The sequence below is a fragment of the Saccopteryx bilineata genome, chromosome 2 (assembly GCF_036850765.1).
Source record: "Saccopteryx bilineata isolate mSacBil1 chromosome 2, mSacBil1_pri_phased_curated, whole genome shotgun sequence".
NCBI lineage: Eukaryota > Metazoa > Chordata > Mammalia > Chiroptera > Emballonuridae > Saccopteryx > Saccopteryx bilineata.
Genome location: NC_089491.1, coordinates 174,525,663 through 174,549,011, shown reverse-complemented (window position 1 = coordinate 174,549,011; position 23,349 = coordinate 174,525,663). Strand labels below are relative to the sequence as shown.

Here is a 23,349-nt window from a genome sequence, read left to right as displayed (position 1 = left end):
AAGGGGGATGCTTACTAATTATCCACAATAAAAAAGGATTTTTCTGGGACTAAATTCTTAAAATATTTTTTTCACACATAAGATCTTATTTTAGGGCTGTTGTGCAATATAATAGACAGTGTCTTGGATAGTAGTTTTATGATAAATGCAGAAAATTTTCATAGCACTGTTTCCTGTAACAAATTTCAATTGGCGTCAAGATTATTATAATAAGGCCTAGTGGCTGCAGCATTAAATTGGTCTTTGATGAAGAGCAAGATATTTGTTATTTCTTAGCTACAGTTTTCTTTCCTATAAAATGAAGGAATTGCCTTTTAGATCAGAGAAGAGGTACTATCAAATTCATCTGGGGAGTTTATTCAAAATAACACATGCTTCCCTTGCATAGCAAATGTCTTGTGAAAAATTATTCTAGATGATTTTTTTAATACCAAGAAAATATGGGAGTAATATAAAAAATGAGCAAATGTTAACTTTTAGTCATATATTGTTTAGACCTTAAATATAAAAAGAAGGAATAAAACATTGTAAATCAAGATGATGTCCCTATATCAGTTACAGTGGAAACATAAAATCCCACAACTTTAGTGGCTGAAAACAATACAGGTCTATTTCTCAATCATGACATGTGTTTACTGTGGGTCATTTGGGAACTCTGTTGTGCATTGTCCTCACTCCAGGACTGAAGCTGATGAAGTAGACTGAAATAATGAAATGTGGAACACTGTTAGTCACTATAGTAAAAGGAAAAAGAACATAGTACACTGTGCATAGGGTTCTAAAATCTTCTATTCAGAAGTAACACTTCCATTCTCGTTTTATTGACAAAGGTAAGTCACATGGTCATGCCTAACTTCACAGAATGTGTTTAGAGGGAAAGGTGGAATATTCATGAACAGACCCAATGGCTGTCACAGTCACCTTTGCTTCTCTCCCCAGATCTATTTTCCTCTCCGCTCAGAGGCAGCCACTGTCATGAATCTGGTGCATATCTAGACCCTGTTTTATATTTCTTACTACAAAATAAGCATTTGCAAATAATATATAGTGTTGCCTGACCAGGCAGTGGTGCAGTGAATAGAACATTGGACTAGGATGCAGAGTACCCAGGTTAGAAACCCAAGGTTGCTGGCTTGAGTCCAAGGTCACTGACTTGAGCAAGGGGTCACTTGCTTGGCTGTAGCCCCCCAGTCAAGACACATTTGAGAAAGCAATCAATGAACAACTAAGGTGCCACAATGAAGAATTGATGCTTCTCATCTCTCTCCCTTCCTGTCTGTCTGTCCCTATCTCTCTGTCCCTCTCTCTGTCTCTCTTTCTCTGTCTCTGTCAAAAAAGTGTAGTGTTAATTTGTGTATTTTATAAAATATTTGTTAATGATATCATGCTTTTTTAAAGTTTTAAATTTCTGGTCTTATCTTTTGTTTCCAGGATTCTTCTATATGCTGAATCACACAGATCTGGTTCATTATTTAAACTGCTACATAGAATTCCATACTACAAGAATGAAAGAAAACATAGGTACTAAAATTATGGACATTGGCCATAAAGAACATTTTATGACTCCAAAGGCAAGGGAAGTAAAGACAAAGATAAATGAATAGAACTACATCAAACTAAGAAGCGTCTGCACAGCAAAAGAAACTGACAACAAACAAACAGACAGCCAACTAATGATATTTTCGAACAACAGCTCAGATAAGGGGCTAATAATATCCAAAATATATAAAGAACTTACAAACTCAGCAACAAACAAGAATTACATACTACAAATATATTGTAATTTATTTATCTCTTCCCTTACACACGGACAAACTATTTTCAATTTTTTATTATTACTGGTAGTGTGGTATTACAAATATATTTGAGAGAGTCCCTGGAAGTCTTTCTCAGTTGGGTTTAAAAAGACAGATCCTATTATCCTAATGAAATCACTGTATGTAATGAATTAACTTCTCTCCTATGCATCTAGAATGATACTAGTTATGTATCACCATTGGGAGAGCTGAGAAGATAGTCATTCAAAGAATTGTTTGCGTTCTCTGGTTCAGATGAAGAATCTTATTTGAGAAAGGCCATTTGGAGCATAACTTAGACGTAGAGTGTAAGATCATCTTTGAATGTGGACATTTTCAACTTTTTTAGATATTGCCAAGTTATTCCCCAAAATGGACCTTTAATTTCTATTAGTTGCATATGACAGTTATTCTTTTCCTACATCCTACACTTTTCCAACACTCACTATTCAGACATTTTACTTTTGGCCAATCCCTGGGGGTATGAAATAGTATCTCGTCATTTTAAATTGAATGTCTCTGATTACCAGTGAAGTGGAGCATTTTTTCATATTTAGCAATTAAAATTTTCTGTGCATCACCTGTTCAAATTTTCTGTTGCCTGATCAGGCGGTGGCGCAATGGATAAAGCATCAGACTGGGATGCTGAGGACCCAGATTCGAGACCCTGACGTTGCCGGCTTGAGCATGGGCTCATCTGGTTTGAGCAAAAGCTCACCAGCTTGGACCCAAGGTCGCTGGCTCGAGCAAGGGGTTACTTGGTCTGCTGAAGGCCCACGGTCAAGGCACATATGAGAAAGCAATCAATGAACAACTAAAGTGTCGCAATGCACAACGAAAAACTAATGATTGATGCTTCTCATCTCTTTGTTCCTGTCTGTCTGTCCCTGTCTATCCCTCTCTCTGACTCTCTCTCTGTCTCTGTAAAAAAAAAAAATTCTCTGCCAATGGCATTGTGTATGTTTTTACTGTTCATTTATAGTAGTTCTTTATACCTTTTGGATCTAATGCTTCCCCTGTCTCATATGTGGCCATCTTTCAGTGATTCTGGTATATTTTTCACCTACACATCAGCCACCACCACCACTAAACTCACTTCTATCTCTAACATTTAATGTATCTATGTCATAACTTAAGTCACATATATAACCAAACCTAAGAAATTTTAAACCAAACTACAAAAAGTTCTTCTAAATATATAGATGTGTTTTATACATATATTTCTTCTATCTTTAACTAACCACTTCCTTGAAAAGAGGACATATTCTGAATTTGCCTAAATTATAAAGAACTTTTGAATGGACAGATCTGGACAAGGCTATGTTTGGTTAAGCACTATTATTTTTACCCAAAGGTCAGCAAGTCCAAATGCTCTCGTCATAGAGGCCTTCTCTGATCTAGTGGGCAGCAGAACTCTTTAAAATAAGCTGACCAGTTCTCAAATGAAGCAGAATTGTGGTTCTTTCTAGCAGACCAAGGTGGAGCAGCCTTGCTCATGATGTCCTGTGCTCATGAGTTGACAGTAGTGTTTTGAAAAGGATACATTAGCTTAAAAAGCATCTAAGTGCAAAAATAGTGTGGTAATTATAAGAGTAATGGGAGTCATATTTTTGCTAAGGCATCATCATTATCAAAATAGCCAACATGCGGCCCTGGCCGGTTGGCTCAGCGGTAGAGTGTTGGCCTGGAGTGCGGGGGGCCCGGGTTCGATTCCTGGCCAGGGCACATAGGAGAAGCGCCCATTTGCTTCTCCACACCCCCCCTTCCTCTCTGTCTCTCTCTTCCCCTCCCGCAGCCAGGGCTCCATTGGAGCAGGGATGGCCCGGGCGCTGGGGATGGCTCCTTGGCCTCTGCCTCAGGCACTAGAGTGGTTCTGGTCGCGGCAGAGCGACGCCCCGGAGGGGCAGAGCATCGCCCCCTGGTGGGCAGAGCATCGCCCCTGGTGGGCGTGCCGGGTGGATCCCGGTCGGTCGGGCACATGTGGGAGTTTGTCTGACTGTCTCTCCCCGTTTCCATCTTTAGAAAAAAAATATATATAAGGGGCTCCAGAGGAAGGTAAGTGAAGAGCTGAGAGAGAAAAGAAGCTTCAAGCCATGAACAGGGCAGTGATGGCGCCCATGACAGAGAGAGCAGTGCCAGTGCACACGCAGGGACAAAACCATCTCTGTCCCTTCCTGCCTTACTAGGATGGACTTGGAGTTACAGATCCCTGGGGCAGAGGGATTTGGGGGGAAACACTTTGCACATGCATTGTAAATATTTAAAGTCTAATAATGTTATTTTTAATGAAATCTCTTTATACAACACTGGGTTAAGATTGCTTGCAAGTAAAGGTCACCATGGCATCTAGAAGAAATTCTGATAGGTGGAAACAATACCAAATGAGGAAGAAGTTTTTTTGTGTGTTTTTTTTTTTTTTTTTTTTTTTTTTTTTTTTTACTCCAGTGCTCTTCATCTTCTGTGATAAAGCTCTGGTTAAAGAAGAAACTGGATTCAGGCTGGTGTTCCTACCTCAGCTCCCCAGGACTTAGTTGACTGTGGGGACAAATAACTACTTGAGTATCCTTTTCCTTTCATACCCCTAAGGTTGTGGGTTACGTTTTGTGATTTTTCTTTTCTGAAAATGTAGCTGTCTTTCTTTAAAAAAAACAAAATTACACCTTGATTTTTTAAAAAAAATTATTTATTCATTTTTAGAGAGGAGAGAGAGAGAGGGAGAGAGAGAAACAGAGAGAGAAGGGGGGAGGAGCTGGAAGCATCAACTCCCATATGTGCCTTGACCAGGCAAGCCCAGGGTTTCGAACCGACAACCTCAGCATTTCCAGGTCAACGCTTTATCCACTGCGCCACCACAGGTCAGGCCACTATCTTTCTTTTAATCACAGTTCTTCAGCCAAAGATGAAAGTGACATGTGAGGAAGTTGTACAGTGATAGGCCTTACCCTCCTCCAGTTTCTGATCCCAAGCACCACAGTCATGGTTACAGTTTGCATTGAGGAATTAAGGCCTCCAAAGAAATTCTAATTTACAGTGATTTAAGCCTGGCTCTCGGCTTAGAGATCCTTGGCTTTGGGAAAAGCCTACCTATTAGGTTTTTTTCCTCATTATACTGTTGAAGTAGCTCTTAAGAGCTCCATATAACAGATATGGCTACTGAGACTTAACTTAGAGTGATTAAATAAATTTTCCAAAGTCTAGAGTAATATACTTTAAGGTTTCTATTATTAGCTTTAGAAGTGACTCTTTTTACCTGTACATAGCTCAGTGATTGTCAAAGGGTAGAGGGAAATACACTCCCCCATTGGGATATTTGAGTGTGTTTGTGTCTATCTGTCTGAGAAAGAGGTTGAAAATTTAATTCCATGTAATAATATTATTTGTACTTGGAAAATGAACACTATTGCTTTTAATTTGGAAACAATAGAAAGTGAAATTGACAAAAATCTCCTTGACTGTTGGGGATATGCAGAGCTAGCTTCTTTCATTTGAAAGACATTCAGAGCAAGGAGAATGAGATGATATTTATCAGATGGGGGAATATGGGTTAAGTTTCCACTGGCCATATGTTCCTAATTTGCCTTATTGGTGATGTCTATTTAATATAATCTTGCAATGAAATGATTTTTAATACTTGATAATCTAGAACTTCAATAATTCTCACAAATAGCCACTATTTTCTCCTATATGTATTGAATAGACTCCTATATGATCTGAATGTTTGTGTCCCCCCAAATTTATATGTTGAAATTCTAACCCCAAAGGTGATGGTATTAGTAGGTGTGGCCTTAGTGGAGTAACTAGGACATCAGGGTGGAACCGTATAAAAGAGATCCCACACTGACCTGTTGTGGAGCAATGGATAGAGCATTGACCTGGAATGCTGAGGTCACTGGTTCGAAACCCTAGGCTTGCCTGGTCAAGGCACATAAGAGAAACAACTATTATGAGTTGGTGATTCTTGTTCCTCCCACCCCCCTTCTCCCTCTCTCCTCTCTCTAAAGTTAATAAATAAAAATCTAAGAGAAAATTATTTGATGTATTAAAAAAGATCCCTCAGAGCTATTTGACCCCTTCCACTACGTGAGGATACAACAAGAAGTCTGTGACCTGGAAGATTTCTCCCACCTGACCATGCTGGCACCTTGACCTCCGACTAACAACATCCAGACTGTGAGCAATAAATTTCTTTTAGTTATAAGTACAGTCTGTGTTATTAGCTTGAATGGACTAAGACACATGGGGAAAATAACACTCATGATATAAAATGGGAAAGATTGCAATAAATATTTTATATATAGTATAATCTCAACATCATTAAAATTTTATTTTGCTGCCTGATCAGGCAGTGGTGCAGTGGATAGAGCATCGAACTGGGACGCGTAGGACCCAAGTTCAAAGCTCGAGGTCACCGGCTTGAGCACAGGCTTATTTGGCTTAAGCAGGGGCTCACCAGCTTGAGTGCAGGGTCTTTGGCTTGAGCGTGGGATCATAGACATGACCCCATGGTCACTGGCTTGAGGTCCAAGGTCACTGGCTTGATCCCAAGGTTGCTGGCTTGAGCAAGGGGTCACTCACTCTGCTGTTGCTCGCCCTGTCAAGGCACATATGAGAAAGCAATCAATGAACAACGAAGGTACTGCAACAAAGAATTGATGCTTCTCATCTCTCTCCCTTCCTGTCTGTCCCTCTCTCTGTCTCTGTCACACACAAAAAATTTATTTTACTAATTAATAAGTTAGTATAAGAGGCAGTGTGTTGTAGTTGAAGAAAGCATGGACTTGCAATTGGAAAGACTCAGGTGTGAATATGGTCTCTGCCTCTTACTAGCTATATGAACTTGGGCAAGCTACTTAAATTCTCTGTTTTCAGATAAAACAAACCCCAGTTGTTTTATCTGTAAAATAAAGGGGATGGGAAAAGAATTACATTTACTTTGGGAAAATTAAATTAAATTAGAAATAATTTTGGTAAAATATTTGACACACAGAAAGCAGTCAATAAATGATTTTTTTATTATTTTGAGGAGGGAAAATAAAGAGCCAACTGGGCATACAATTGTGTAGTCACACAGAACCCTGTGTTGAGAAGGTTCTGTACTTGTTTCTTTTTCTTTTATTAATTTATTTTTAATTGCATTTATTGGAGTGACATTTATTTATTTATTTTTTGGTGAAAAAAACAGAGAGAGACAGAGGGACAAGATAGAGACAGACAGACAGGAAGAAAGAGAGAGATAAGAAGCATAAATTCTTTGTTGTGGCTCCTTAGTTGTTAATTGATTGCTCTCTTATATGTGCCTTGACCAGGGGGTTACAGCAGACCAAGTGATCCCTTGCTCAAGCCAGCGACCTTGGGCTCAAGCTGGTGAGACTTGCTCAAACCAGATGAGCCCATGCTCAAGCTGGTCAGGCAGTGGTGACCTTTATTAAATTATACAGATTTCAGGTGTGCAATTCTATAATACATCATCTGTATGTTGTATTGTGTGTTCATCACCCCAAGTCAAGTCTTATTCCATCACCATTTATGCCCTTTTTATGTAATGGGTTTAATGCTCTACTGTCACCACCTTAGAATTTGTAATACTTTTTGAACAAGAGGCTACACATTTTCATTTTGCACTGGGCATTGTAAATTATGTAGCTGGTTCTGGGAACACACACACACACACACAGGGAAAAGATGGAAAAACTAAACCAAAATATTAATAGTGTTTGTCTTTGGGTGGTTTTTATTATATCTCTTACTCTTCTGTATATTCTGTGTTTTCCAAAATGAACATATATTACTTTTTAATCAGTAAAAAAGGTGAGTATAAGTCTTTTATAAAATTGTACTCCTCATTTTGCAGATGAGTGAAACCAAGGTAACAGAGAGGAAATGACTCACTTGAGATCACAAAGCAACTGATGTCACATTATGACAAATACTGAGGAAACTGAGCCTCCAGTTCTGTACGCTCTCACTCAGGCCTGAGTTACCCACACTTTTTCTAACAAGAATGTCTTTGGTCATCTCTCTTGGTTGGGGAACATTAGCACAACAATATGCAGAAACCCAAGGTCACCCACTGTGTGCTTGTCTTCCAGGCCAACTCCTATATGAGGTTCAGAAATAGAAGCCATGATTCCTCTTCTCAACAAGCTTACTGACTGGTTGTATATGAAACAGAGGTGTAAAAGTACTATTGTACAGGCTCTAAATGTTAAGAACAGCAGGGGGAGGAATTGGTTGTCAATGAGCAACTGAGAGCACTTGGCACAAAACCTTTTCCTCAGGGCTGGTAACAAATTAGAAATGAGGGATGCTGGAGTTTTGCTCCTTTCAGTTCCCCCAGCTGCCTTCTATGAAGGTGTCCAAAGGTAGGCGGTGTGCAGAAGGGCAATATGTGTGCAGACTCATTTGGTTTGCATATTCTATCGTTTGCAGTATTAAAGGTCTCCTTTGATAAACTTTCATTGAAAACATTTATTTCACATTCACAGTAACTCAAGTAGCAACTCACCCCCAACCCTTCTGCACTTTCTCTTCTCCTTCTGTTTCTTTTGGCAAGTTGTCCACATCAGAACCTTTCTGTCCTGTGGCCCAACTTGAGGGTTTGGTAAACATCTGTGCATTTTATCCCTGCTTCACTTATCCCTGCCTCCTCCAAGATCCAAACTTAAAATTGAAGTTCCTCTTAGCAGCGCAGTGAATCTTTGTGGACTGATATATTTAAGGAACCACTAGAACTCATCTCTGTAGAATTATCTTGGCCCAGACTAGAGGCTCTGGCTAAGGTAAAGGAGAATAAGAGAATGACTCAGGAGTGTTAAACAGCTAGGTTTACACTGATAATTGTCAAACAAAAATTCATATTAGCTCATTTAGTGTGTTCTTACTCTGTGCAAGGCAGGTGATTTGCTTTACATCCATGATCTGATTTAGTTTAATCCTCACAATGACCTTCATAAGTTAGATACTATGATCCCCATTTTCACGGGGGGCGGGGGAGGAGCTCAAACACACAGGTGGGTGAAATTGAAAGGAGCAAAACTCTAGCACTCCTCCTTTTTAATTTGTGAGCAGCCCTGCTAAAAAGGTTTTGTGCCAAGTGCTGCTCCTTGACAACCAATTCCTCCCCTGCTGTTCCTAGCAGGGGTCCCCAAACTTTTTACACAGGGGGCCAGTTCACTGTCCCACAGACCGTTGGAGGGCCACCACATACAGTGCTCCTCTCACTGACCACCAATGAAAGAGGTGCCCTTCCAGAAGTGCAGCAAGGGGCCGGATAAATGGCCTCAGGGGGCAACATGCGGCCCACGGGCCATAGTTTGGGGACGCTTGGATGTTATTTACATCACTGTTTCATGACATTCTGTGTCAAATCCCATAGAATGTACACCAGGAGTGAACCCTAATCTACACTGAGGACTTTTGGTGATAATGCTATCTCTGTGTAGGTGCACCAATTGTAAAAAATGTACCACTCGGATGCCCAGTGTTGATAGTGGGGGAGGCTGTGCATGTGTAGGGACAGGGGTATGTGGGAAATCTTTGCATTGTGGCTCAATTTTGCTGTAAACCTAAAACTGCTCTATAAAATAAAGTCTATTTAAACACACACACACATACACCCCTAGTAAAAAGCAGGACCAGGATTCAAAACTAGGTCTTTCCTCTTGGTTTATAGTGAGCTACTGTCATCAATAGCCTGTTTAGCTCCACTGCACAGGTAGCAATTATGACAGGGCATGTGTGTTGTGCGTGCTATCCTACTTCAGATTACACTGTTGTGTCTGAGTGTGTGGCAAGGGTTGGGGTTTAATGTTAAGCTATAGCATGTGGAAAAAAGAGAAAGAAGTGGAAAGAAGAAATCTTGAATTAAGTCCTGGCTTTATCCCCTAGTAGCTGTGTGATCTTGGGCATGTCAGTTTGGTTTTCGTTTCCTCATCTGTAAATTGCAACTGGGTCATTGTGAGGGTCAAATAAAATCAAATATGTACAAAGGACTTTGAAATCATAAGTAACTATTCCCATATTAGTTGTCTTATACTAATAAGACAACACACACACACGCACACACATACATATCCACATGATTAAAAGAGTAACCAGGAAATTTAGCTTCTAATTCTCTAATCCATCAACACCACTAAGTCGCCTCTGTCATCTGTAAGATGGACTGGTTGGGCGGGTACCTCCATCTCTGAGGGATTTTTCAGTCTCAGAGTTCTGATTCCCACAATCCTCTAAGAACTCTACTGCAGTGCTGTCTGGGCCTCCCACCCTGCCCCTTCCCACCAGTCTTATCACCCTGTACCCACTCCCCATGGCATCTCCCTGGCCTTCACCTTCCCCACGTTCCAACCCTGAGTTCCTCGTGCTCTCTGAGAAAAGGTGCAACGGTGGCACTCAGCCTTCACTGTCTGAGGAACACTGTCAATAAAAAGGGCTCTGTGGGCCAGCATCACATCTGCTGCTGACATAAGTGGCCACAATTTTGACTGTGCTTTTTATATCTTCTTTTTCCTATTTTTTTTTCAATGTCATTTCAAGACTTGAAAATGCCACATAATTTTGTGTGAATTGTGATTGCCCAGCCCTAACATCCCCACAGCCCTAGAGGCCTGTAAACCGTGTCACCGGCTCAGAATTTGAGGGGCTCCCAGAGGTATTTTAAGGGGTAGTTTGAGAAATAGAGAAAGGAAGACAGGCAGGAGGAAGTGAATATGACCCCAGGGTCCCAGCAGCTTCTCTTTAATCTGCTTCATACTAACTTCTGCATAAAATCTTATTTAAGAAAAGGGTTCCTTTGCTTTAAAAAGTTTGAAAACTACTGATGTCCCTTTCCTATTACTAAGAAGAGATCAACTATTATCCCCTCACCCCCCTTAAACCATGAAAAGAGAGCCAGACACCTTTTAACTTCATCAGAGAGGTGAAAGGTGAGAAGTGTTCCATATCAACTTGACAAAGCTCTCTTATTAATCATTCATTGAACAGTGAGTCACGTTTAAAATCCCCCTACCCTGAATGCAAAAGACTGAAGGGGAATTTTACTTACCACAATCAAAAGCAACCCCGGGCCTCAGGGGACATTCCCATGAGAGCTGTGTGACCTGAGTTCCCATTTATGTCAAATCAGGCTTTTGCCTAATAAATATCAATCAGGAGGTAAGCAGCCAGGACGGGAGTGTTAAATAAGTGAGGAACGCAGCTTAGCAATGTTTTTGTGTGTGTTTTGTTTTGACATAGACAAAGAGAGAAACAGAGAGAGGGACAAATAGGGACAGACAGGAAGGGAGAGAGAAGCATTCATTCTTCATTGCAGCTCCTTAGTTGTTCATTGATAGCTTTCTCCTATGTTCCTTGACAGCGGGGTGGGGGGGCGCTCCACCTGAGCCAGTGACTCCTTGCTCAAGCCAGCAATCTTTGGGCTCAAGCCAGAGACCACGGGGTCATGTCTATGATCCCACACTCAAGCCATCGATCCTACACTCAAGCTGGATGAGCTCAAGTTCAAGCCAGCAACCTTGGGGTTTCGAACCTGGGTCCTCTGCCTCTCATTCAGACGCTCTATCCACTGCACCACCACCTGGTTAGGCAGCAATATTTTGAATACAATGTATTTTAGTCTAGAGCTCCATTGCCCAATATTATAGCTACTAGCTATTTAAGTGTAAATATATTTAAATTAAATAAAATTTAAACTTCAGATCCTCAATCATACTAGCCACATTTCATGTTCTCCATAACCTACCTATGGCTGCTATACTGAACAGTGAGGATGGACATGTTAAAGAACATTTCCATTACTGCTGACAGGTCTATTAGGCAGTGCTAAAGTCAGCCAATCTAATTTTTAATCATCCATTTGGCCAACCTGTTCCCCTCATCAGGCCCTGCACTGGTAGCTCCCTCCATGAACCATTCCCCCAAAAGTTTCCCTTTCCCCTTTTTCCTGACCCTACGATTCCTGGAGCAGTGAGAGTGTAAGTGGCTGGATGAAAGTGTAAATGTTCATGCATGAGTTTGTAAGCATGTTCTGAAGTATGCCTTTATTCTCACTTTGGTAGACTGTTTACCATGGGTCTGCCCTGCCCAGTCTTCACTAGCAGAAGAGACAGATAGGGGTATTTTTTCTTAAAATTTTTCTAATTATGTAAGTATTTCATTAGGGATCCTTAAGTTTTACATATATTCAGACCTGGATCTGAGATCTTACATTGTTATACAGAAACTGTTTAATATAAATACACATTAGAAACAGAATTTAAGAGTTGAATGGACCTGACCTGTGGTGGCGCAGTGGATAAAGCACCTGCCTGGAATGCTGAGGTTACTGGTTCAAAGCCCCGGGGTTGCCCAGTCAAGGCACATATGAGAAACAACTATGAATAGATGCTTCCTGTTCCTCCTTCCTTTCTCTCTCTCTCTGTCTCTCTCCTCTCTCTAAAATCAATAAATAAAATCTTTTAAAAAACATATTACTCTGTGGTCCTTTACAGAAAAAATTTGCTGAACCTGACCTGCGGTGGTGCAGCAGATAAAGCGTTGACCTGGAACACTGAGGTTGCTGATTCAAAACCCTGCACTTGTCTGGTCAAAGCACATATGGGAGTTGATGCTTCCTGCTCCTCCCTCCTTTCTCTCTCTCTCTCTCTCTGTCACACACATACTCTCTCTCTCCTCTCTAAAATGAATAAATAAATAAATTTAAACTACGCTGTTTCTTTGAATAAGAATGTCGCTAAAAAAAAAGAGAGAAAGTAAAAGTTGGCTGAAGCCTGGTCCAGAGTTACAATAGCTTTCCAAATCCTGGTTATTTACTTCCAAATGATGCTTGTGAAGTGGGGAAAGGTTCAAATCCAGAAAGATCTTGCCAAACCAAAACCATTATTATAGCCATTACAGCTTTTTCCTTTTTAAACCAATGTGTTTATTAATAGGGAATGCCTATACATACATGTATTCTCTATTAATATATATTATATACAGGATGATCAGGATTGTCACAACAGGAATGCAAAGAGGAAGAAATAGTTGATATTTGTTTCTCACATCTTGTTTTCTAGCAAGAAAATATTTTGAAAAAATATTTTATGTATTGATTTTTAGAGAGAAGAGGGGTTGGGGAGGAATGGGAAGCATCAACTTGCAGTAGTTGTTTCTCATACATGCCTTGAGTGGGCAAGCCCAGGGCTTCTAACTGGTGACCTCAACATTCCAGGTCAAATGCTTTACCCACTGCGCCACCACAGGTCAAGCCACAACACAGTATTTTTAATAGTCAGGTTTTGTTGAGAATGAGGATTTTCTAAATTTCTTCATTTCTTCCTTGAAGTATTATCATAGAGTGCCTCATGAGGCACATGTAATCAAACAGGAAGAGGAAGGAGACAAAGTCCACCTTTTCTGACCCTCAATTGTGGAGATTAAGGGAAGAAGGAAAGGGAAGGAAGAGAAAGCAGGTATTCAGACATGTGCCTTAATCTCTCCTCTCTGAGCCAAAATGGTGGGTAAGAGCATGGACTCTGAATTGGAATGCCTGGACAACGTTAAGTTGTGTTTGTTTCCTGATCTGTAAAGCAGGAGTAATAGTATTACTGGCCTTGCAGAATTGTTATGGTAACTAAGTAAGTGCTTAGAATAATCTACTGAAGTGCTCAGAATAGCACTTATTACAAAGTGACACTGGTGGCCGGAGGTGGTGGGTATTACTGGTGGATTTTGAAGGAATGTTGAGAGTGGGCTTGATATCTCTCTCCCATTTTAAAGCCTGGACTATCATCTCAAAGGCTGTCCCTCCACCAACTCTTTACTGGAAGTGGGGCTGAACTTGCCTTTCTCCAGGATGGTAAGCAGTTCTCAACCCCCATGTACTGATGGGGGAATAGGAGCATTAGCTGAGAGTCTGGTAGGAGAGTTTCCAGAGGGGATTATCTTAGAGGGGTGGACCACTGAACTGGTACCACTGGGATGGGAGTGTCAGGATGGTCTACATCACAAGGAAAGCCAAGACAGGGCAGTCAGTAGGGGAGCCCCTTGGGTTTCTAAGAGCACAGAGAATGTACCATGAGTTATCATGACAACAGATATCAGCCAAAGCCAGAAGGAGGCCTGGGAGCAGGCTGAGTCTCTCAGCACTCATCAATTCAGGGGGCAGCCCAGCCCTGCCCAGCAAGCAGCTCCATAGCAGAAACTCGCAGAGATGGACACGCCACAGGGTACCTACAAGAGTCATCACCCTTCCACCAGCAAGCATGCATAAACCACATTCCTCTCTTGTGCACCTAGATGTGATCTCTGGGGGAGATGGGTGGAAATCTGAAAGACTGACCCTTCTATCAAAACTGAGCTGTTAACCATTTAAATTAGATTAGGCTGAACTATAGTCCACTTCTCCTCTTACCACTTGTCCAGCAGTGTGAAGACTTATAAAGACATTATATATATAAAAAAAGACATTATATCATTTAATAGATACAAAGAAGTTGCCCCTTTTTTTCCCATTTGGATGTGATAAGAGTAAGTTTGTGACTTTGCTCCTCTTTCCCCCACTTTAACCTTTGAAATGGATTACTCCCCCTAACAGTGCCCCTCATGCACTTGGGACATAGCCACACCTACACAGACACAAGCTGCTGTCTGAAACCAGCCTCAGGACAAAAAAAAAAAAAAAAGGACTCACTCCTGGTAGCTTTATTTTTAGCTTTATTTTTAAAGCAGGGAAAATGCAACTACTTGTGTGAACAGAATTCAAAGTTGTAACTTTTTTCCTGCTCCCTTTCTGGCTAATTAGGGGGAGAAAATGAGGGCATCAAGCAACCTGTTAATAACAATGTGCTGTTCACTTACTTGCTAGAATAAAGCTTGTGCTTTGGGGCCTATTAGGTAAACTACAATGAATAAAAATACATAAAGAAAGCGGGAACAAAAAGAACAACAGAAGTCTCTAAGCCTCAGTCATGGTTATGCCGGAGGACACCTCACCCTTGGAGACCAGGAACCCTCGTCAGCTCTACCTGTGTGAAGTCAGTATCGTCAAGATAAAATTATGCTGCGACCATTGGAGTACATATGCACTTTCTCTCTCTCTCTCTCTCTCCCCTTTTCTCCCTCCCCCTCCTTTCTCTGGTCCTCCCTTTTTTCTTCTCTTGCTCCCTCTCTCCCTCTCTCTCTCACGTGTATGCATGTGTACACTCCCCCCAGGGGCTGAGGCCAAGACAGGCTTCCCGCATCAGATGGATGAATAGCAGGTCTGTCCTGCCAGCTGTGTGCTCTCTCCCACCCAAAGAAAGCAGTGGAGACTCAGACAGTGAAGCCTGGAGTGGCCCACGCAGTCTGTTCCGGGCACTGGTGGGAAGGCACTTGAGGGAAGCAAGATGGAATCAGAAGGAGAAATCAGCGACCTTCAAGTAAGTTCTCTCTCAGAGAGAAGAGAGTGGACGTGGGGAGCCGAGGCGAAGTTGGGGGAAGAAAGGATTAATATTTTGGTTACTTGATATTCTCCTTCCCCCGCCCCACCCCCAATTCTTTCTTACTCCTTCTCTAAACGCTTCCTAAGCTTTATCTTATTTTCTCTTTCTCTCCATTTCCCTGCCTGATTCTTCACTTGTTTTTAAATATGTTAGAAACAGATTGTTTAAATCCCTCTTGGCCTCTGCTTCCTTTTGTCAAAGAACTAATTAGATTCGCGTTACCAGAAAATGATTTCACATTCTGCGCACGCTTTTCCCAAAACCCCAGGACAGCAGAGAGTTATTTGAGAGCTGCCGGGCAGTCCTCTGAAGACGAGGAAAGATGTGAGTTTTGGGGTTAGGAAGAAAGGCAGCTGGCCAACCTTGCATTTTACAGGTTGGAAAAAAACTGGAGCTGTTCCTTGGCTCTCTCCACAAAGCTCTGCTGTGTAGGGCAGTGTGTCATCGGGACAGTGCAAGGAGAGAAAATCAGGCAGTCTACTTGGAGGAGGCAGAGGCATGCATTCCTCTCTACTTAGGGAGGCTTGCAGGGCATCAGAGGTTCCAGTACACCACTGTAGGGGAGGCAGTGGGGTGCTCTGGTGGGAGGAGAGTCAGGTCACAGGACTTGGCACTCTCGGACTCTGTTTATTGAATAGAATTGAGTCAACCCTTTTTTAGCGGTCACAGTGGTTGTAGGATAAATTCTCTTAGTGTTTGACCATTATAGTAAGAAAAGACTATTGACATAAAAGATTTTGGGTCACATACTATGTTCTTTAAGCAAAATCTTCAGCAGCACCTTGAAATATGTTTCAGATTCAGGAGTTGCTGTGTGTCTGGCAGTCGGTGGTAGCCTCGCAGAGCCTCTGCTCCTGACCCCCCACCCCCCACCCCTGAGATGCAACCATGGTAGCTCTAACATTACTTGAAGTACTATGTCAAGATCATCAATCGAGTACAACCACATATGAGTGTCATTTTCCTGGATTGTCATTCAGCCCTGAATGTGGACCCACTTCAGGGCTTGCTGGTCTCTCTCCCTAGAATCCTCTTTTCCTTGGCTGGCTCCTAGTACGTTGAAGTTTGGGCTCAAATGTTACTGCTTTGAGGAGACTCTCTTCCCCTTACCCCCTCCATAGGAACCATCTTCCTAATTTGACTTTATCATTTGATTTATTTCTCCCACAGCACTGCTAATTTTTTAAAGTTACATTGTTTATTAATTACTTATTATAATCTTATTAGAATATAAAGTTCATAGAGCAGGATTTATTCATTGCTATATCTGTAGTGTCAAGGCTAGTATTTGGTACACAGTAACTGCTCAGAAAATATTTGTTAAATGAATGAGTTAAGGAAGCCATGCATTAGATAGATCAGGAATAGGCATAAGATCACTCAACCAGAAAGTAACAGTCAGGACTCCAACCCAGGTCTTCTCATGCTTCGTCTAGTTCCTGTTTCCATTGGATCCATAATAGCTAAGGAAACAATATTGCTCATTTTCAGTCTCTGAAGTACAAGTTTCTTATCTGCTGATGGACTAAATAATCCTGTGTTACAGTTTAAGGGCTCAGCATTTGAAAGATTCAGAAAGAAAGAAAAAGGTAGGGCCAAGGACAAGGAAATTATTGGCCAGGATTTAATAAATGTCTCTGTCTCTGGCAGGTAACTCAAGTGTTGGGGTACCTTTCTTTTCTTCATTAGAGTTATTCTCTCTCTCCCAATATATTCTTTTGTTCTGGTAGCTTAGTGATACTTTCCTTTGATCGTTTATATATTTGGTTGGTCAGAAAGTTATCCATTAGTTTCTATAACTTACCCTCTAGCTCTGGATCACATTAGGTTTTGAATCCTCTTTGAAACTGAGTCACTATGATCTTCTGAGAAGAAGGTGAGATTTGGTTATGGACAGGTGGAGGTGTCTGCCCACTAGTAGCATGATTTTACCCTCTCCCTACGTGGCAGGTGCCACATGAAATCCAAAGGAAAGACATAGATAAAGGCCCTATGCCCTGGCCGGTTGGCTCAGCGGTAGAGCGTCGGCCTGGCGTGAGGGGGACCCGGGTTCGATTCCCGGCCAGGGCACATAGGAGAAGCGCCCATTTGCTTCTCCCCCCCCATCCCCTCCTTCCTCTCTGTCTCTCTCTTCCCCTCCCGCAGCCAAGGCTCCATTGGAGCAAAGATGGCCCGGGTGCTGGGGATGGCTCCTCGGCCTCTGCCCCAGGCGCTAGAGTGGCTCTGGTCGCGGCAGAGCGGACCCCCCCCCCTGGGGGGGCAGAGCATCGCCCCCTGGTGGGCAGAGCGTCGCCCCTGGTGGGCGTGCCGGTTGGATCCCGGTCCGGTGCATGCAGGAGTCTGTCTGACTGTCTCTCCCCATTTCCAGCTTCAGAAAAATACAAAAAAAAAAAAAAAAAAAAGGCCCTAGAATATTATGTACTAAATAAATGTTAGTTCCTCCTCTGTTTTTCTTTTTAATGGTTTCCCAGGGATGGTAAAAATCTATTGACTGTAGCTAAGTCACTTCATCCATTCATTCAACTAATAGTTCCTGATTAATGACTGTTTTATTCTATGCTTGCTAAGTATGGAAAAGTTATCTTGGTTCATGAGGTCATTATAGTGGGTTGAATTTTTGCATGAGCTAAATAATGTTGTTTTATAGCTGTAAGACAAATTCTTCAGCTTGTAAATGTGCTAACTATTCCTAGAAGAACAGGTAGAAAATATGTTAATGATTTACTCTTTTCCATTCTGAACACCTTAAAGCCCAAATCCAAACAATAATGGCACAGTATTTAAAGTTTCTTTACCATATAATTATTGCTCTCCCCTTTATAATTTTGATCTTGGAGACTTCATTTATATTAAGTACAATGATTAACTCCTATTTATCACTATCCCATCACCAAAACAAAACAAATAAAAAACACACAAATATTTACTGAACTTCAACACTGTGCCAAGTACCAAATAAACCATGATACCTGACCTTAGAAAGGTCATCATTAAGTGGAAGAAATATATACAATTATATAGAGAAACTATTTAGTTAAAATAGCATTTCCAAAAAGCATGATTCAGTTATCACCAGTGAGCAATACCAGTATTACCGATGGCTGACAATTTTTAATTGCAATGGTAATCTTTATGGTTTTCATGTATATTACAAAAACCATAGCTAACCCATCCAATGTGTGATTTCAAAATTTTTATTGCTTAGCATGAGGCTAAAGGAAGTGTAATGGTATGTTTTAACACCTTATGCAGACCTTGTGAATGACATGGACATACCCTGAATGTTTTAATAATTGTCTCACCTGACCTGTGGTGGTGCAGTGGATAGAGCGTTGATCTGGGGTGCTGAGGTCCCAAGTTCTAAACCCCCAACGTTGCTGTCTTGAGCATGGGCTCAGCTAACTTGAACACAGGCTTACCAGCTTGAGCGCGGGGTTGCTGGCTTGAGCGTGAGGTCATCAACATGATCCCAAGGTTGCTAGCTTGAGCCCTAGGTTGGGCTCAAGGGTTGATCAAAGGGTTACTGGTTCAGCTGGAGCCCCCCCACCCCATCAAGGCACGTATGAGAAGCAATCAATGCTCAACTAAAGTGACGTAACGAGTCGATGCTTCTCATCTCTCTCCATTCTGCTCTTTTTCTCTAAATAATAATAATAATAATAATAATAATTGTATGTCTTCATTGTTCAAAACAATGTCTGGTTTTGGATGATATAAATCACAGGTATATGTGTCTGTGCAAATAGCTGCTTTACTCTAACTAAAACATTGAAATTACAAACCGGGTACAACTGAAGTTTGGGAAACACCAATATAAAAACCAGCAATGTAAACCTTTATAATTAGCATTGTGGGTATTTCCCTAGGTCAAAACTGATCAGACTAGGACGGTAGTAGTGGTACAAAGGGTTTAAAAAGGTTGACATACAGTACTCAAAGCGAGTTCCCTCTACCAGGTAAATGCCTGAAACCACCCCTCTTGTTTACTTGTGACTTCCAAGCTCCTGCCTTTCCCCCATCCTGCCAGAGAGCTAAGGCTTCTCCTCTCCCAGAGTTGAGACTTGACTAGTTTTCAGTCTTTTCCCAACTCCCAGCGTCTGAATGTATAAAGGGTTGAAGAAAATTCCTTGCTTCCCCTTCAACCAGTGTTGCAATCCTACCACCAAGAATGGAGTTCAAGCTACTTGCCTTGCTTCCTCCCAAAAGGGAGTTCCTCTTCTGCTTAGTATTTGCCTAAATATATTCAGTTCTCTTCCTCCCTTTTTCTAATTGTGCTGAATATTGAGGGAGACATGAAGATGGTCAGAGATGGTCTCCTAGTGGGAGAACTAGACTTGTACATACTGAAAGCAAATTCAACATAGAAAGGGTTAAGTACAGCAAAAAAGAAATGGAATGCAACTAGAGGGGAAATGAGAATTACTTATGAATAAAAAGAGAGCTGTAGATAAAGTTGTCTGGAAGCATTTTCAAATGAAAGTCCAGAAAACAATTTGGTAGTATGTAATAAGAGATTTAAAAATGACCCAGTAATCCCACTTCTAGAATCAACCTAAGAAAATGATCAGAGATATATTCAGTTTGCAAAGATGTTAATTGGAATATTATTTGTAGCAAAAAAAAAGTGGAGTGTCCATTTTTTAAAGGAATGGTTAAATGAATTTTGGTACATCTGTAAATAGATATCATGAAATATTTCTTTTAATGTTTGGAAGGAATACAAAAATACTAATTACATGTTAAGTAAAAAAAAAGTAGGCTACCTAACAGTATAAACATCTGATCCCGCCCCTGGCCGGTTGGCTTAGCGGTGGAGCGTCGGCCTGGCGTGCGGGGGACCCTGGTTCGATTCCCGGCCAGGGCACATGGGAGAGGCGCCCATTTGCTTCTCCACCCCCCCTCCTTCCTCTCTGTCTCTCTCTTCTCCTCCCGCAGCCGGGGCTCCATTGGAGCCGGGATGGCCCAGGCGCTGGGGATGGCTCCTTGGCCTCTGCCCCAGGCGCTGGAGTGGCTCTGGTCGCGGCAGGGCGACGCCCCGGAGGGGCAGAGCGTCTCCTCCTGGTGGGCAAAGCATCACCCCTGGTGGGAGTGCCGGGTGGATCCCGGTCGGGCGCATGCGGGAGTCTGTCTGACTGTCTCTACCCGTTTCAGGCTTCGGAAAAATACACAAAAAAATAAAAAAATAAAATAAAAATAAAAATAAAAATCTAATCCCAATTTCTTTTAAAAAACACATACAGTAAAATACATGCTAAAAAACTATTCATGAGAAATACACCAAAATGTTAATACTGGTTATTTCTGGATTATGAATGTACTTTTTTCTTCTTTCACTTTTATTTTTTACTTTTTATTTCCTCTATACATTTAATACCAACCCATATATTATATTTAGAATAGAAAAAAACCCTGCAGTTTAAAAAAGAAAGTTAGAGAAGCAATTGTGCCTATATGCAAATGATGTATTTCTGAACTTGGGCCCTAGAGGTATATATACAAACATATATATTTATTCCCTATGTCTGATTACCATAGAAAATAGACATCTGTCTAGTCTTTAAGTAGGCATCTCCTTTTAAGTGGCTATCCCACTTTAAACAGTTTAACATAGTATCTCAGCTCTCATTTTTCATATCTGAATATGGTCCCAGAACAGACTTTACAAATGTGACATCATGGAACAAAAGTGCACATCACTGAGTCTCTATATAGCCCCTTCAGAGGGACAATATGAGACACAAGTAAAGGGGAGTGAGGTGGTTGCATTCTTAAAAATTTTTTATTTATTTATTTATTTTTAGAGAGGATAGAGAGACAGAGAGAAGGGGGAGGAGCTGGAAGCATCAACTCCCATATGTGCTTTGACCAGGCAAGCCCAGGGCTTTAAACCGGCAACCTCAGCGTTTCCAGGTTGACGCTTTACCCACTGCACCACCACAGGTCAGGCCCATAGGTGGTTGCATTCTTGATTCAGTTAGATCTTATACCTGACAACTTCAGTAACATGTCTTACACTACCTAAAGAAAAATGCAAAAGGCACTTATATTAAATAGATAGATACATAGATGATAGCTAGCCAGCTTGATAGACAGACAGATGACAGAAAGATTTGGGATAACTTCTTGGAGGAGACAGTCATCAAGTGAACTTTGAAGGATGAATAGGACTTTGACTGGTGGAAGTATTCTAGTGGTGAGAACAGTGTAAAGGCTGAAAAGCAGGAAAACATAGGTCAGGAAAAGGACAAATAGTCCAATTTGTCTGAATTATAAGGTGAATGGAGGAGAAATAGTGGGATATATGATTAAAAAGGTAGGTTGGCACCAGAGCATGATGGTCCTTGAGGGCCAAGTGACTCTCCTCAAAGATAAACTGACCAATGACTTTTGCTCTGCAGAAGCACCTGGGCTCTCAAACACAGAGTTCGTTGACAAGTTTATGTATTCAATTAGTCATGCACAGTGAGGTCTTTCAAACATATGATGTAACCCAGTCCTCCCAATTACCCATTGATCATCACTTCACTTCTAATGGATGAGAAACTGAAGCTCTGAGATCATAGAGCAGGAAAGTGACAGGGCTAGGACTCAAACCTAGATTTTCTTTTTGCTAGACTCTAACTCGGTGGTTTTCAAACGTGGTCCCTGGAGCAGCAGTAGTAGCCCATCACATGGGAAGTTGTTAGAAATGCAAATTCTCAGTTCCCACTCCAGACCTACTGAATCAGAAACCTTGGGTATAGGTCCAGCAATCTGTATTTTAACAATCCCCTTGGTGATTCTGATGCACACTAAAGTTTCAGAACCATTGCTTAGATACATGGCTGACTGATGCAGGGAGGGATGTGGAGGTTCCAAGACTGGCCTTCTTTCTCCTAGTTAATCTTAAATAAACCAAGAGGTAGCCCTTGCACCAGACCTGGAGTAGTGCAGACCCCTCCCTTCAGTATCAGGCAGGAATGTTGGCTTTCGGGGAGAATTTAGTTGACCATCACTTTCTCCAACATAGTCCTGCCCTAGGTCTCACCCAGACAAGGAACCGCCAGACACTTTTTTTGACAGCACAAAGAATCTAAGTCTCACAATTCCAAACTTCTCGTTTTAAAACGAGGCACCACCATAGTTACTTCTACTACATGTGTGTGGTGGTTTACGCTCACTCTGATGAGAGATAGTTGGGATTACTCCAGCCAGGGAAAGAAGTGTGCTAGACAGATCTACCCCACTGGGGACAAGCAGCATAATGAAGGACACAGGTGAAGATAGATATCTCCTGTCACTCTGACCTACATTTCATGGAAGTAAGGGAGCAAATGCAGGCAAGAGTGGGACTTTCCCACAGGTACTGGGACACAGACACCAGGTTGGGGGGCACTCCCTTTCCACAAGGGTAGTTCACAGAGAATCTGCCCAGGACCTTGGGCACAGGAGTCAGGAAGGCAGGGGCAGTACTGAAACAACAGCCAGTGGGAGACAGTTGGCTCTGCTATCTGGAGCATCTTTGCAAAAGGGCTGCCAATGCCCTAAGACAGTGAGCCTCTGAGCTGCGAGCTGGGAGCTGCGTTTGTGTTCGTGTTTGTTCCTTCGCAAGGCTTCATGCCAAGAGACTGGAACCCCCCTGGAGCTCTCCAGAGGTGTACTCCCTGTTTCCACAACCCCCTCTAGGGAACCAGGGTTGTTGCCCTCCAGGTGCGAGGGTCAGGCTTTGGTCTTGATATTTGTATGCTTGCCCTCAGCACAGAATCCGGGGACTGATGTCTGCTCAGATACACATTGTCAGTTCTAATCTGAATTCGTATGCAACCAGGCTGGTCTCATTCATGCAGCCAGAACGTTTCCCCTTTCAGCTGCAGTTCCTAGAAGTGTGACCACCTAGTGTTGGGATTCAAACAGAGTTCAGTTTCTAGGGATGGCAGGGCAGAGTGGGCCTGACAGCATTGGACCTTTAATGCCCTGCCCTGTCTCTGTCTCTATGTTTTCTACAGTAATCTACATAATTTAATGCCAATCTATACCCCTTGTTGTGATTTACCTTCAGGAGGCTTAGGGGTGAGTGTGAGGAACAGAAATCTTGCAAAGCTTGTGACTTG

The 23,349-nt window shown here is 41.8% G+C and overlaps 1 protein-coding gene and 1 long non-coding RNA gene across 2 annotated transcripts in view; one reads left to right on the top strand and one right to left on the bottom strand.

Annotated features, from left to right (window-relative positions):
• The window catches only part of LOC136325014 (uncharacterized), a 38,252-nt gene that overhangs the window by 8,779 nt on the left and 6,124 nt on the right, over window positions 1-23,349 (bottom strand). Inside the window, exon 2 of the long non-coding RNA XR_010729182.1 lies at window positions 6,247-6,387. This is a non-coding gene — a long non-coding RNA (uncharacterized lncRNA). The remainder of the gene's footprint in view (window positions 1-6,246; window positions 6,388-23,349) is intronic.
• The window catches only part of NINJ2 (ninjurin 2), a 99,632-nt gene continuing 91,242 nt past the window's right edge, over window positions 14,960-23,349 (top strand). Inside the window, exon 1 of the mRNA XM_066258657.1 lies at window positions 14,960-15,196. Within this exon, the coding sequence (XP_066114754.1) occupies window positions 15,164-15,196 (33 nt within the window). The 5' untranslated portion in view covers window positions 14,960-15,163. The remainder of the gene's footprint in view (window positions 15,197-23,349) is intronic.